The sequence below is a fragment of the Orcinus orca genome, chromosome 1 (genome assembly GCF_937001465.1).
Source record: "Orcinus orca chromosome 1, mOrcOrc1.1, whole genome shotgun sequence".
NCBI classification, from domain to species: Eukaryota; Metazoa; Chordata; class Mammalia; order Artiodactyla; family Delphinidae; genus Orcinus; species Orcinus orca.
Genome location: NC_064559.1, coordinates 103,169,078 through 103,184,390, shown reverse-complemented (window position 1 = coordinate 103,184,390; position 15,313 = coordinate 103,169,078). Strand labels below are relative to the sequence as shown.

General features: G+C 41.6%; 1 protein-coding gene and 1 long non-coding RNA gene across 3 annotated transcripts in view; both read right to left on the bottom strand.

Moving 5' to 3' along the window:
• THEM4 (thioesterase superfamily member 4) overlaps window positions 1–14,746 on the bottom strand; it is a 39,448-nt gene extending 24,702 nt beyond the window's left edge. For both annotated transcript variants that reach the window (XR_004479711.2, XM_033415500.2), the window contains exons 1-2: window positions 14,615–14,746; window positions 7,028–7,169 (exon numbers count right to left, since the gene is read on the bottom strand). Coding sequence is in view for 1 of the 2 variants with exons in the window: in XM_033415500.2 (XP_033271391.1) it covers window positions 7,028–7,169; window positions 14,615–14,713 (241 nt within the window). In the remaining variant the exon portion in view is untranslated. The remainder of the gene's footprint in view (window positions 1–7,027; window positions 7,170–14,614) is intronic.
• LOC125961188 (uncharacterized) lies at window positions 2,278–5,987 on the bottom strand. The gene is made up of 2 exons (XR_007471545.1): window positions 5,855–5,987; window positions 2,278–2,608 (listed from the first exon to the last, which is right to left on the bottom strand). It is a non-coding gene; the product is annotated as an uncharacterized LOC125961188 (long non-coding RNA).
• Window positions 14,747–15,313: the final 567 nt, after the last annotated feature.

Here is a 15,313-nt window from a genome sequence, read left to right as displayed (position 1 = left end):
CTATGGTCAACTAATCTATGACAAATGAGGCAAGGATATACAATGGAGAAAAGACAGTGTGTTTAATAAGTGGTGCTGGGAAAACTGGATAGCTACATGTAAAAGAATGAAATTAGAACACTCCCTAACACCATACACAGAAGTAAACTCAGAATGGATTAGAGACCTAAATGTAAGACCGGACACTATAAAACTCTTAGAGGAAAGCGTAGGAAGAACACTTTGACATAAATCACGGCAAGATCTTTTTTTATCCACCTCCTAGAATAATGGAAATAAAAACAAAGATAAACAAATGGGATCTAATGAAATTTAAAAGTTTTTGCACAGCAAAGGAAACCACAAACAAGACGAAAAGACAACCCTCGGAATGGGAGAAATATTTGCAAATGAATCAACAGACAAAGGATTAATATCTAAAATATATAAACAGCTCATGCAGCTCAAAATTAAAAAAACAACCCAATCAAGAAATGGGCAGAAGACCTAAAGACATTTCTCCAAAGAAGACATACAGATGGCCAAGAAGCACATGAAAAGCTCCTCAACATCACTAATTATTAGAGAAATGCAAATCCAAACTACAATGAGGTATCACCTCACACCAGTTAGAATGGGCATCATCAGAAAATCTAGAAACAGCAAATGCTGGAGAGGGTGTGGAGACAAGGGAATTCTCTTGCACGGTTGGTGGGAATGTAAATTGATACAGCCACTATGGAGAACAGTATGGAGGTTCCTTAAAAAACTAAAAATAGAATTACCAAATGACACAGCAATCCCACTACTGGGCATATACCCAGAGAAAACCGTAATTCAAAAAGACACATGCACCCCAATGTTCATTGCAGCACTATTTACAATAGCCAGGACATGGAAGCAACCTAAATGCCCACTGACAGACAAGTGGATAAAGATGTGGTACATATATACAATGGAATATTACTCTGCCATAAAAAGGAATGAAATTGGGTTATTTGTAGAGATGTGGATGGATCTAGGGACTGTCATACAGAGTGAAGTAAGTCATAAAGAGAAAAATAAATATCATATATTAACACATATATGTGGAACCTAGAAAAATGGTACAGATTAACTGGTTTGCAGGGCAGAAATTGAGACACAGATGTAGAGAACAAACGTATGGATACCAAGGTGGAAGAGTGGCAGGGGTGGAGAGGTGGTGGTGGGATGAACTGGGAGATTGGGATTGACATATATACCCTAATATGTATAAAATGGATAACTAATAAGAACCTGATGTATAAAAAAAAAAATTAAATTAAATTTAAAAAAAAGTAAGCACAAATCAAACAATTCTAAATACAAGAGAAATTAAGCTAAATGAATTTCAGGTTCATGTGAACTGGGAAATATTCAGTATTAAATTAATATCTGGTATTGATGTTTTAAGTTTGTTGATCTAATTAATACAGACATGTTTTTAGAGTCATCAACATTAAGTGTAATACTTTTATTGTACCTAGGTGTAATATAAGCTAAATAAAACCTTGTTATATCTGTTACAAATATGTCAGCAGGGAAAGTAGCTTGATGTGAAGAAACTTTTAAGGAAAGAAAATGTAAATGAGATAGGTGCTTTTAGATAAACTCTATTAAGAATAATTATGCTTTACGAATGTCTATCTAAAATAGTCTCTCCAGGTTCTGGTAACTTGAAATTGTAGAGTTGTGCTAAATTAAGTTAAGTGATGGAAGCTTATTGAATAGCTAGGTCATTCCCAAATAAAATAAGATACTGAAACATTAATTACTGAACATTGGCTTCTTTTTACAGAGAAACAAAAGGTATTTAGGATTATAAATGAATATGTTTCGTGCCACATTCTCTAAAGAAAGCAAATGTTTTTAGAAAATATCACTGGTATTTATGTTCACCAATCTACAGAATGCTAATGTAAAGGACAGTTCATAATTGCTTACTTAGTTTTCAAAAGAAATTAAGGTTTTAAGAGCTGAGGATTCTAATTTAAACATGTAACTAAAGTTAATAGAAATAATAAAGGAAACATTTCAGTATACAGTAGGAAAGTAGGATGTATGTTTCTAGTAAAGAAGTCATGAGGAATGGAATCGCATTTTTTTAAGGGAAAAGGAAGTAGGTCTGACTTATAGCTGGCTGTTTCTGAATGGGAAATAAAGTGATGGATACAGAAAGTCATAAAAAGGTTTGTGGAAAGGGGACCCTGAGAAAAGAGTTTTGTGCATGGTCTGGATTGACTAAGGTTAAAATAAATTTAATTGAGTAAATGAATGTTATTTATTTATTATTATTTGTTCATTTATTTTTGGCCGTGTTGGGTCTTTGTTGCTGCACGTGGGCTTTCTCTAGTTGCAGCGGGTGGGGCTACTCTTTGTTGTGGTGTGCAGGCTTCTCATTGTGGTGGCTTCTCTTGTTGTGGAGCACGGGGGCTCTAGGCATGTGGGCTCAGTAGTTGTGGCTCGCGGGCTCTAGAGCGCAGGCTAAGTAGCTGTGGTGCATGGGCTTAGTTGCTCCGAGGCACGTGGGATCTTCCCAGACCAGGGCTCAAACCCATGTCCCCTGCATTGGCAGGCAGATTCTTAACCACTGCACACCAGGGAAGTCCTGTAAATGAATTTCAAAAGTAAGCGGGTGCAAAACTTGAATTTGTTTTTCTCTCTCAAGAGGGCAAGATTTCTGATAATGTTGAAATGCCTTTGATAACAGATTTCAAGTTTCTTTACCTTATAAGTGATCTGTTCTGTATTTGCCTTTGGAATCTTTTATTGTTACTTGGGCTAAGTGAATAACTATTGTTTCACAGTGACTTGTGATCCTATCTGACTGAGTGTTCTAAATCCTTTTTGATATTTTTTGACAGAACTTCCTAAATCAAATTTTAATGACATCCTTTTGACCTCTAGCTAACTCTGGGATGCTTCAAAGGGCCCCTGATACATCCCAAAGAGAGATGTTAAACTAATTAGATTCATTTGGTATGTTAAATTACATGGGAAATAATGTCAAATGAGTAATAAATCTTCTTAGGTTATATTGTATGGTAAATGTTACTAATAAAGATATCCTAGAAATTATATGGAGTTCCTAAAATTCTGATATGTCCTGGTAAAATGTTATCAGTCATAATTCTAGTTATTATCTTAAAGTGTTGTATGTCACAGTAGTAACCAAGTTTCTTTGTTAATTGCATTGTAATCAGATTTTAAACGTGCCTTAAGTTTTCTGTCATTATAGACACTTACAGTTTCACTCTAATGTCTTTGCAAAAATGCTTCTTCTTCAAGAAAACTTATAGAAAGGACTTTTGGATAAATACAAGTTTCTGACTTTCAGACCATAATGCTGAACTGGGTAAGAAATTGAAGAATTCTATTGGGAAACCTGATGGCTTCATAAAGCTGTTAACAAAAAGGATTAATTATATAGTACTGAGTGAACTGGTGAATATGGTTGTAAATTTTATGGTTTCTATCTGAAAAATTACTGGTTTAAATCTGTGTTTTCCAGGTGTAAGGAAAACCTTCCCCTCAAACTAATTATGACTTATAGTAATTTGGTAAATTATACCTTTGTAAGCAGGATTGAAACATTTATCTTTGCTATCTGTCCGCTCCAGACACTGGAAACTCTCAGGTTGCCAGTAGCTTTATCAGATAAATTAGGAAGGGCTACCTCACTAACAGGTACAGAAAACTCAAGGTATTTTGGGACATTGAAAAGGGAGGAATTCACCTAGATCTGTTAGGTGAAATCTGTGATAAGCCGTTGGTGACTTTCTTAGCCCTGAGAGGTATTTTAAAAGTCCAGCCTGAGACTCCTTATAAAAGTTTCAGCAAGCAAAAAGCCTATATGATCAATTATAGTTATATATCATCAGGTCAAGTGTATTGAGACCAGATTTATTTTGCAAACAAATTAGTCTTAATTTGGTTATATTTGGTAGAAATGAGGGTAATTTTAGAGAGAAAAAGATGTTTCAATGAATGTTAAATCCCAGTTTTGTTAATGGAGGTCTGTATTTACTAAGACTCACTTCCAGGATAGTTCCTTGTTGCTATGTTATATTGATATAAAGTTAAATTGTATTATTAAAAGCACACTCTAAGTTTGTTTTTGAAGCTTATCTCAGTAATCTATCTTTGGATGAAGATCATTGGCCCTATGACCTGCAACCAGGGGACTATGTATATTGGAAAAGACATCATTTAAAGGACTCACTCCAACCCAGATGGAAAGGCCCTCACCAGGTACCCTTAACTAGCTCATGTGCAGCAAAACTAAAGGGATCCACTCTTGGATTCATATTTCCCACTTAAAAAGGGCTGCTGCATCGGACTGGTCTATAGAGAGGACTGCTGACCTCAAACTCATCTTAAAACACCGCTCAAACAGAGGAAACTACACTCACACCAGGATGAGAAGAAGACAACATCAGAAGCAGACAGCTTACCCAAGATGCTGGACCTGATTCGTATTATCATTTATAAAGTTTTCTTGACTTCTCAGACCTTTGCATATAAATCAAATGTTTTCTATCATGGACACGATCCTATGCTAGTTTAAAAAATCAATCCAATTGTTGGGTTTGTGGCCAATCACCCTTGTCTAGTACTTCTGGATTACCTTGGTGGATTGCTCTACTCCAAGCCTCTAATTGGATGGTCCTTAGGAAATTTATTTCAGAAGAAAGAAAGTTCAGTCCTGTTCAGGCTACTCTTGATATTACTAGATGGGATCCCCTCACCTAGACAATTAATAATACCTGCTCTGACCCTGGCCATAAAAAAATGAATTTTCCTCTAAAGTTACTCAAGCTCAATCAGAGCAACAGCAAAATTTCAGCCAAGGAATAAAAGCTCCCGCAATTATGGGATGGATTTATGTGGTTAACACCAGGCTATGGTCATTTAAGTTTTAAGGCACCCTTTTACCTTGGGAACAATCAAATTATACTAAGGATAACCAGCGTAGTAACTAGGAAATTGGGCTGGGAGCCTTATGGACAGTGACAATACACCATTTCCCTGAAAGATAACGACTGGTACAGAACAGACTAAGTCAGGTGAGCTGAAGATAAACTGGGCTGTACCTAATGGAAGTTCTTGGCTGAATTCTCACTTATGACTTTAATAATATTGCTACCTATGTTATTTGCATTTTTCCTGTTTTACAAGATTGTTGTTTCTTGCATTACCAAATGTGTGACTGAGCCTCCAACAAAAATATATAGTTTTATATGAGATCAATGATTGTAATACTGTAACTCTAGATATGGGAAGATACGACAAGAGGGAATTTTCCTGGACCATAACAGATTAGTAAGACAGGTGGTCCAGAGTCTTTAGTTACTGTTAAAAGACCTAGTCCAGTAATAGCACACTGAGTGGCCTATCAGCAAAATCTTCACCAGACCTAGGAATGAGCCTTCCTAGCACCATGGGACAAAATGGTCATGAAATGCCTCCCAAATCATGGTCAAATTTATGACCATGAGGAGGCGCTGTCAACTACAAATTGGCACTTGCCATTGGCACTTACCAACTCCCTTTACAAGGATTAAATCATGTGCTGCTGCAGCTACTGATTTTCAACACCCCCGGAAAGGAGTTCAGGGTGGAGAGCAGAAATGAGGCGCTCGGTGCTCTGGGAAAAACTGGCAGAATAGGTCTTCAGACAGATATTTTCAGGACCGATTTTATGAGCCCAATTCTTGTATCTCCTCATATCTAGAAAAGCACTAAAATCCTTCACGGTGATGTCTGCTCCTCGTGACTAGCAGAAACCTTCTGCAAAAAAATATATGCTTGATTGCATGCGTTCCCCCTTCACCAAAATCACATATATACTGACCTTCCCCCCTACCTCTCTGGAGCAGTTTCTCAGAGCTATCGGAAATGCTGTCTCCCGAGCTGCAGTCCTCATTTTGCCCCAAATAAAACTTAACTCGCAACTCTCACATTGTGCATTTTTTCTTAAGTCGACAGAAGCAAACACTCTAGTGGTGAGAGACACACTGTTAAATAAACACAACGCATGCCAGATGGTGTTAACTGCTGTGGAAAAAATAAATGTACCTTAATAAATGTATATTATTAAGTGAAAGAAAACAATCTGAAAAGGCTACATACTGTATGTATTCTGGAAAAGGCAAAACCATGGAGAGAGTAAAAAGATCAGTGGTTGCCAAGGGTTCGGGAGAAGGAGGGACAGATGAACGGGGGACACAGTGAATTTTTAAGGCGGTGGAACTATTCCGTATGTTATATGTCATTATACATTTGTCAAAACTCATCAAGTATTTCACAGTGAACCCTAATGTAAACTATGGACTTTAGTTAATGTATTAATACAGTCTCACCATTACAACAAATGTACTTTACTATCTCAAGATGTTAATAAATGGAAAGCTGGCAGAAGGAATTAAGGGGTATATGGGAACTCTGTTCTTTCCACTCTTTTTTCTATAGACCTGAAACTACTAAAAAAAAGAAGTCTATTAATTAAAACACATACACACACACACACAAAGGACAGGAAGTGCAATGTGTATGTGTTGGAGGTGGGGTAGTTTGCCTTGGGAGTTTAGAGTCTGGGAGATGAGGGGATGACTTGAGTACTCTGAGCTGCTTAGGGTGACAGAGCCATATATTGGGATAAACAGTAAATTGAGGTTAGTGATGACAGCCTCAAGACAGAGAGGTGATGAGAATGTGGTAGGGTGGAGTCTTTCTGGGGGCCCCTTCCTGATAATGGTGATGATGATGCCACGGTGGGGGCATTCTTATTAATGGCAACAGACTTCATGCTCTCCCACAATCTGTGAATTTTATTGAGATTTCTGGCCTATAAAACTGGAGAATATAGCAAACCCCCTGCACTATCCTCCTTCCTTTTTCAAGTGGTAACAAGTACTTCAATCTGATCTTAGTTTTATATTTGATATTTAAATATTCTTTATGGGAGTGTACCTATTCCTACCAAGAAAATAGGTTTTGAAATCTTCACTCTTTTGAGTATATTTACTTTTATATGAAGGTAAACGTTCCCAGGAGCCGTCTTCACATTTCTTCATGAACTGGTCAAAGAGGAGTCTTAAGTCCTTGCTCCAGCTGGGGTTGGGGAGAGCATAGTCCTTAGGAATGACTTTCTCTGTAGAAAACCACCTCTAAAAGAAAGGAAAAAAAGGAGAGTAATGGTAGGTACATCCTATTTCATAACATATTCTCTTATTTTCTAAGACTATCTTGCTGCTTTTCCTCTTCCCAAAAGCTTTTTTTTTGTTTGTTTGTTTTGTTTTGTTTGCGGTAGGTGGGCCTCTCACTGTTGTGGCCTCTCCCGTTGCGGAGCACAGGCTCCGGACACGCAGGCTCAGTGGCCATGGCTCACGGGCCCAGCCGCTCCGCGGCATGTGGGATCTTCCCGGACCAGGGCACGAACCCATGTCCCCTGCATCAGCAGGCGGACCCTCAACCACTGCGCCACCAGGGAAGCCCCAAGCTTGTTGTTTTGAAGTGGAAACAAATTTCTAGGATCACCTGGTCCTCTCTCCTCGGGAGAATTGGGAGATTGAGAGAGGATAAATGATTTGCTCAATGTCACCCAACTAGCCATTAGCAGAGTTGGTATTAAGCCCAGGTCTGCAGACCCCCTTCTTTTTTTTAAACCTTAATCAAACACAGGTCAGCCACGTCAACTACAAACCGGCACTTGACATCCACCTCTACAAGGATTAAATCATGTGCTGCTGCACCTGCTGATTTTCAACACCCCCTGAAAGGAGTTCAGGGTGGAGGACAGAAATGAGGCATCCTGTGCTCTGAGAAAAACTGGCAGAACAGGTCTTCAGATAGTTAGGTATTTTCAGGAGCTGATTTTTTTTTTTTTTTTTTTTGGCGGTACGTGGGTCTCTCACTGTTGTGGCTTCTCCCGTTGCGGAGCACAGGCTCCGGACGCGCAGGCTCAGCGGCCATGGCTCACAGGCCCAGCTGCTCCGCGGCATGTGGGATCTTCCCGGACCGGGGCACGAATCCGCGTCCCCTGCATCGGCAGGCAGACTCTCAACCACTGCGCCACCAGGGAAGCCCCTCAGGAGCTGATTTTATGAGCCCAATTCTTGTATCTCCTCATATTTAGAAAAGCACTAAAATCCTTCATGGTGACATCTGTTCCTTGTGACTAGCAGTAACCTTCACTAGAGACTAGCTTGATTGCATGTACTCCCCCTTCACCAAAATCACATATATAGTGACCTTCCCCCCTGCCTCTTTGGAACAGTTTCTCAGAGCTATCTGAGATGCTGTCTCCCGGGCTATAGTCCTGATTTTGCCTCAAATAAAACTTAATTCGCAACTCTCATGTGGTGCATTTTTTTAAAGTCAGCAGCCAGGAACTGGTGATAAAGAGAGATGAAGGACAGACAGTTTTCCTCCAGGTAAAAAGTGTTACCAGTGGGAAACACACAGGAAGCCAGAGCACAGGGGAGAGGTATTCATCTGAGATTGGGTATTCAGGTAGGGGTTCTTTGACTTGAATCTTCATTAGACAAGCAGAAATTAGCCAGATAGAAAGGGTATTGTAGGCAAAGGAACACTGTGTGCAAAGGCAAGGAGGCATGAAACAGTTTTGAGGGGCCTTACAACAACCATATGAAGTAGGTACAAATTATTATCCCCATTTTACAGATGATGAAACTAAGGCCTCAAGGAAGCTTGGCATTGTTTCAGTACAAGGGGAAGAGCAGATGGCTGTAGAGACGTAGGCAAGTGCCTGACTGTGAGAAGCTTCTACACTAAGTTAACTGGTTTGAATTGCATCTGCAGTGCTCTCGGAGGGATTTTAAATAGGGGAGTGACAAGATCAGATTTGGCCATAATACAAAAGATAGTGGGAGTGATTTCAAGATTGGAATCAGAGGGCCCTGTCTAGAGGCTACTGGAATAACTCAGGTGAAAAATTATGAATGCATGAAGCAGAACTTGGTGACTATTTGGGTAAGGAGAGTGAGGGAAGAGGAAAAATACAAGAGCCAATCTCAGGTTTCTGAACTGTTCAACGGAGTAGGTGACAGACCCAGATGTCAAGAAAGAGAATACAAAGAAAGAGGAGGAGGGGGTTGGAGGGGGAAAGTTCTTGGTGTCATAATAACCACAGCTTCCACCAGTGCTATTTCTCTGTAGCTCTCAGCACTGCTACCACTCCAGTGCCCACACAGCAGGTGGAAAGGTACATGGGCCCTGGAGGACTTGGGGGACAAAGTGTCACCTACAAAAGAGCTGGACAAAGCAAATGCCCATCGGCACCAGAAAGGAAAATCAGTTATTTTGACTTCTGCAGAAATCCTGGAACATTAAGATCACAGAAGCTATCAACTCTGTGGCATTCTACTTCCAGGCACCCTTATCAATTCATTCAGATTCAATGTACCTACAACACCGGGACTACACCCCAGGGTACAGGGAGGTGCTGTTATTGTGATGGAGGAACCAGCCAACCAGCCTTCTGCTGACCTCTGGGCTGGCTCTGATCCTGGCCTGATGGTAAGAATTTAGGGAGCCTGTCCCAAGAACTCTATGGAACTAAAAACTTCCCGGCTAACAAAAGGAAGTCTTGAATTCCTGAGGGGAAACATGAGTAGGGTTGAGACCACTCCACTCCCTAGCTCAGTATTTGTACCTTTGTTTTTTCCTATGGTTTTGGATTGGCTTATCCCTTCAGCCTTTCAGCTCAGAAAATCTGGGAAGGAAAGAAAAGAAAAACAAAAATTTTTAACCCACTCATTATCTCTCCATCTTAATATAACTAATGGTAAAATTTTGATATATTTCCTCCAAGTTATTTTTTTTAATATTTATTTATTTATTTATTTGGCCGTGCTGGGTCTTAGTTGCGGCATGTGAGATCTTTGTTGCCACGTGCAGGATCTTCAGTTGAGGCATGTGGGGTTGCAGCATGAGGGATCTTTTAGTTGCGGCATGTGGGATCTTAGTTGCAGCAGGTGGGATCTAGTTCCCCGACCAGGAATTGAACTCGGGCCCCCAGCATTGAGAGCTTGGAGTCTTAACCACTGGACCACCACAGAAATCCCTCCTCCAAGTTTTTTTAACTACAGCTTTTCTTAATATACTTGTAATCTCAGTAAGAAATATAATTTTTCTTTTGCTTCATCACTTAAAATTCTTTAGTGTTCACTTTCTCATGCCCTTAATCTCAGTTACCACCATTTTCAACAGCAGAAAAATAGTCCTTTAAAATGATATACTATAATTTACTTAAACATTTAAATTGTACATGTAAATTGTTTCCAATCTTTTGCTGCTTTAAATGAAAAGGATCATTGGAACACTATGAATATAGTCTTTTCTCTACTTTTGTTTATTTCCTTAGAATCCAGTCCCAATCATATAGTTTTTTTTTCTCTTTTTATTTAATTTATTTTTCAAAGCTATTACTCATGTGCCTATTCTTGCCATCAAATTCCAGTATGCACTGATGGCTTTTTTTTTTTAACATCTTTATTGGAGTATAATTGCTTTACAATGTTGTGTTAGTTTCTGCTGTATAACAAAGGGAATTAGTTATATGTATACATATATCCCCATAACCCCTCCCTCTTGTGCCTCCCTCCCACCCTCCCTACTCACCCCAATCATGTAGTTTTTAAAGTACATAAATTCTAGAAGTAACCTAACACACACAATTAGTCATAAATTAATATGTATTGACTAATACCGGTCAATTAAGAGGTAGAATAGGATGTGTAAGCTTTGGAGTTGTAAATTTGGGCTTACCGCATCCATAGGTCTCATCTTAAATAGGGAACTCTAGGTTTGATCAGTTCTAGCATCCTTTCATGGACCAGTGCAACACAGATAATAAAGGCTTTTAGGAATTAGAATGACTCCCTTGACCCTGGGCTCTCCTACCTGATTGTAACTTTTAAAGTCTGGGGGATTCAGCTAAATGCAACAATCTTTTTTTTCCCCCCCCTTTTTTGGCACTTCATGGCATGTGGGATCTTAGTTCCCTGACCAGGGATCAAACCCACTCCCCCTGCAGTGGAAGTCCGGAGCCTTAACCACTGGGCTACCAGGGAAGTCCCGCAATGAACTTTTTTTTTTTTTTTTTTGGGCGGTACGCGGGCCTCTCTGTTGTGGCCTCTCCCGTTGCGGAGCACAGGCTCCGGACACGCAGGCTCAGCGGCCATGGCTCACGGGCCCAGCCACTCCGCGGCATGTGGGATCTTCCTGGACCGGGGCACGAACCCGTGTCCCCTGCATCGGCAGGCGGACTCCCAACCACTGCGCCACCAGGGAAGCCCAAGAAAGGAGTCTTTAAAGAATCATGAAGGTGGTACTTGAGTGGCAAAGTACTTTTTCCATTATGGGGAGGCTTAAGGAGTTTTAAGCAAAGCAGTAACATGAAATTAGGTTTTAGAAAGCTCCCTCTGATGTAAAGGATGAATTGTAAGGTGAGAAGCAATGGTAAGGAAACCAGTTAAAAGACTGTGTAAAGGTCCAGGAGAAATGTGGTCAGAAGGTGAACTAGGTAGAGAGGAATGAAAAAGATTTAAGAGATATTTAGGATATTGGGACCAAGGATTGTGGCGTGGGGACCAGGGATTTATACCCAGGGTCAACTTGAAATCACGCTGGGAGGCACTGACTGCAGAACCTTGTTGACAAGCTACATAAATCCAAAGAAAACACTGTGTGATGTGATCCTTATGGTCCAGGAACGAAAGACAGCTGTTCACTGTGTTGTCCTTGCTGCAGCCAGTTATTTTTTAAACTTAATGTTCACAAATAACATACTTGAATCAAAGTTCTTTGAAGTAGAACTCAAAGATGCTGAACCTGACATTATTAAATAACTTGTGGAATTCACTTATAGCATTAGAATTTCTGTGAATAGCAACAATGTTCAGCCTTTGTTAGATGCAGCAAACCAGTACTAGATTGAACCTGTGAAGAAATGTGTGTTGATTTTTTTCAAACAAGTTGATGCTTCCAATTGTCTTGGTATAAGTGGGCTAGCAGAGTGTCTACACTGTCCTAAATTGAACGCAACTGCAGATGACTTTATTCATCAGCATTTTACTGAATTTTATAAAACTAATGAATTTCTACAACTTGATGCCAGGTGAGTTACACATCTCCTCAATCAGGACACTCTAACTGTGAGAGCAGAGGATCAGGTTTACGACGCTGCAGTCAGGTGGTTGAAATATGATGAACCTAATTGCCAGCCATTTATGGTTGACATCCTTGCTAAAGTCAGGTTTCCTCTTATATCGAAGAATTTCTTAATTAAGACAGTAGAGGGGCTTCCCTGGTGGCGCAGTGGTTGAGAGTCCGCCTGCCGATGCAGGGGACGCGGGTTCGTGCCCCGGTCCGGGAAGATCCCACATGCCGCAGAGCGGCTAGGCCCGTGAGCCATGGCCGCTGAGCCTGCGCGCGCAGTCCGGAGCCTGTGCTCTGCAACGGGAGAGGCCCCAACAGTGAGAGGCCCGCGTAACGCAAAAAAAAAAAAAAAAAAGACAGTAGAAGCTGAACCACTTATTCAAGACAATCCTGAATGCCTTAAAATGGTGATAAGTGGAATGAGGTATCATCTCCTGTCTCCAAAGGATTGAGAAGAACTGGTAGAAGACACAAGGCCCAGAAGAAAGAAACATGACTACCGCATAGCCCTATCTGGAGGCTCCCAACTTTAACCCAAAGTTGAAAAGAGAAGTATATTCCGCACGAGCCTGGAAGTGAGACTGTAACTTTAGAATTCTCTTTTGATGTCTTTGTTCTTATAAATGGCCCATACTTAATGCTCTTTTTTATATTCAACCACAAGTCTTTAGACTTCAAGTGGAAAAATTTAAATAACTGCCAATAAAAACATCCTCATTTCGGGGCTTCCCTGGTGGCGCAGTGGTTGAGAGTCCGCCTGCCGATGCAGGGGACGCGGGTTCGTGCCCCGGTCCGGGAAGATCCCATATGCCGCGGAGCGACTGGGCCCGTGAGCCATGGCCGCTGAGCCTGCGCGTCCAGAGCCTGTGCTCCACAACGAGAGAGGCCACAACAGTGAGAGGCCCGCATACCGCAATAAAAAAAAAAAAATCCTCATTCCATCAATTATTAGTTATTCCCTAAAGCTAACACCATTAGAATCCCATTACAATATTTATTAAATGTTTCTATTAGAAGTGCCAGCCTCTCCTTTCTTTTTGCTAAAAACTTCACCTTAAAATTTTTTAACATTTACTATTACTTATTTTAATATAAGCTGGTTATCTTTATTATTTCTAATATTAAAACAATCAAGGAAGCTGATTTCATTATAAATTATTATTAGTTACCTTGACTCTCCCAAAGTGAACATTATTTCATTATTCATTCAAGCAGACTGCTTAATAATAAGGACTGTATAGAAATTGTTTTAACATTCTTGAACTTGGGACTTCCCTGGTGGTCCAGTGGTTAAGAATCTGCTCTCCAATGCAGGGAACACGGGTTGGATCCCTGGTCTTGGGGAACTAAGCTCCCACATGCGGCAGGGCAACTAAGCCCGTGCACCACAACGAAAGATCCCGCATGCCACAACTAAGCCGTAACAAAGATCCCGCGTGCCGCAACTAAGACCTGATGCAGCCAAAAATAAAATAAATCAATATTAAAAAAAGAAAGTTCTTGAACTTAACATTTTCAGAGATGTTAAAATGGTTTTAACTATCATTAAATGGGATCCACTTGTGTGTGTCCTTTACGAGTCCAAAATGATTATTTTCATTGAACTGATCTCCTTCAGAGAGGACAATTTAAGCAGTACCACTTAATTTAATTATCTAGAATTAAGCCAATATCCCTATAAACTACTATCTTTAGATATTCCTTGCATATAGCTGGTGAGAGGCAGCAAATATCTGTATTGATTGCTGACTGAAAAATGGTAAGACAGAATATCTTAACAGTTTTTCTAGTAGATAAGTAAAGTAGTAGATAAACTAGTAGTAGAGAACTAGGATTAAACCCTTGTTAGTGACGTACTCTTCTCCTGAGGGTATAATGTAATGGTTAGGAGGCAGACTGCTTCGGTTCAGATTCCAACTGTACCACGTGTTTTCTATGTGACCTTGCTTAAGGCACAACCTTTCTTTATTAATATTAGTAGCAGCTGCATTCCTTGACCTGCTAACATGACTCAAGCATCCTGCACACTTATTCAAAACGGGTCACCCCACCTAGAAGGGGGGGTGGGAGGGGAGGCTCAAGAAGGAGGAGATATGGGGATATATGTATACGTATAGTTGATTCACTTTGTTATACAGCAGAAACTAACACACCATTGTAAAGCAATTATACTCCAATAAAGATGTTAAAAAAAAAACAACAACAAACGGCGTCACCCTCCTGTGCAGTTTCTTACGGCTTGAATCTCAGGACTGAAAGATCCGCTGACCCCGTTAACATTGATGCCTCTTGGAGCTGATGTTAGCTTTTACTCTGAGGTCAGCTGGCTGAGGAAATGGATACACAGCTGAACATATCCATATCACAGGGTTGTTCCTGACGGAAAGTCCCACCCTCTGCCCATTTCCGCCGCCCAGCGCCCGGGACTTACCCGCGCGAGTACCGGGTCCCTCGCAGCGGGGTACGCGCCTTCCCGCCTGCCGCGCAGGGCCCGGAGCGTGCGCAGTGCCGCGGTGCACCTCCTCAACATGGCTTCGAGCGTGCGCGGGGCTCCGGCCGCCGGAAGTGCGGCGGCTGGCTCCCGGGCGCGGCAGAGGCCGACTCACCCAACCAGCCACCCAACGGCCCGCTCTTCCTCTTTAACTTAGGGGAGCGGAGGGCGGGGCGTGAAGGCAGCGTGGGCGTCGGTCTTTTCGTACGGTAAAATCCTAGGCCCGCCTCAGGCGCCGGAGCCACTTCCGGAGCAAATGTCAAGCCTCGAGAGGGCGGCTGGAGAGGCGCGCGCGGCGCCGGCGGCTCGGCGGCCTGGGGAGGACCAGGAGGTCTGGGAGGGCGGGTCCGCGGCTACAGCTCACGGCCCTCAGCCCCTCAGCCCAGGCGGCCACGCGCTACTAATGAGGATTCGCTGGCTTTTTTCCCGACTCGCGCCGGCCGACCGAATTCTGTGCTCTCTGTTCCGTAGTAGTTCTACCTCCCGCAGAAGACTTAAGCCGTCAGGTGGGTAGGAGCGCACACAGCGGATTGTAGGAATAGAATATTTTCTTGGAGGCCATGGACAAATCCGTGGTTGGGATTGATCTGTAGAGAGACTTCTGGGTGCAGAGGACATACGCTTAGAAAGCTGCGTTCT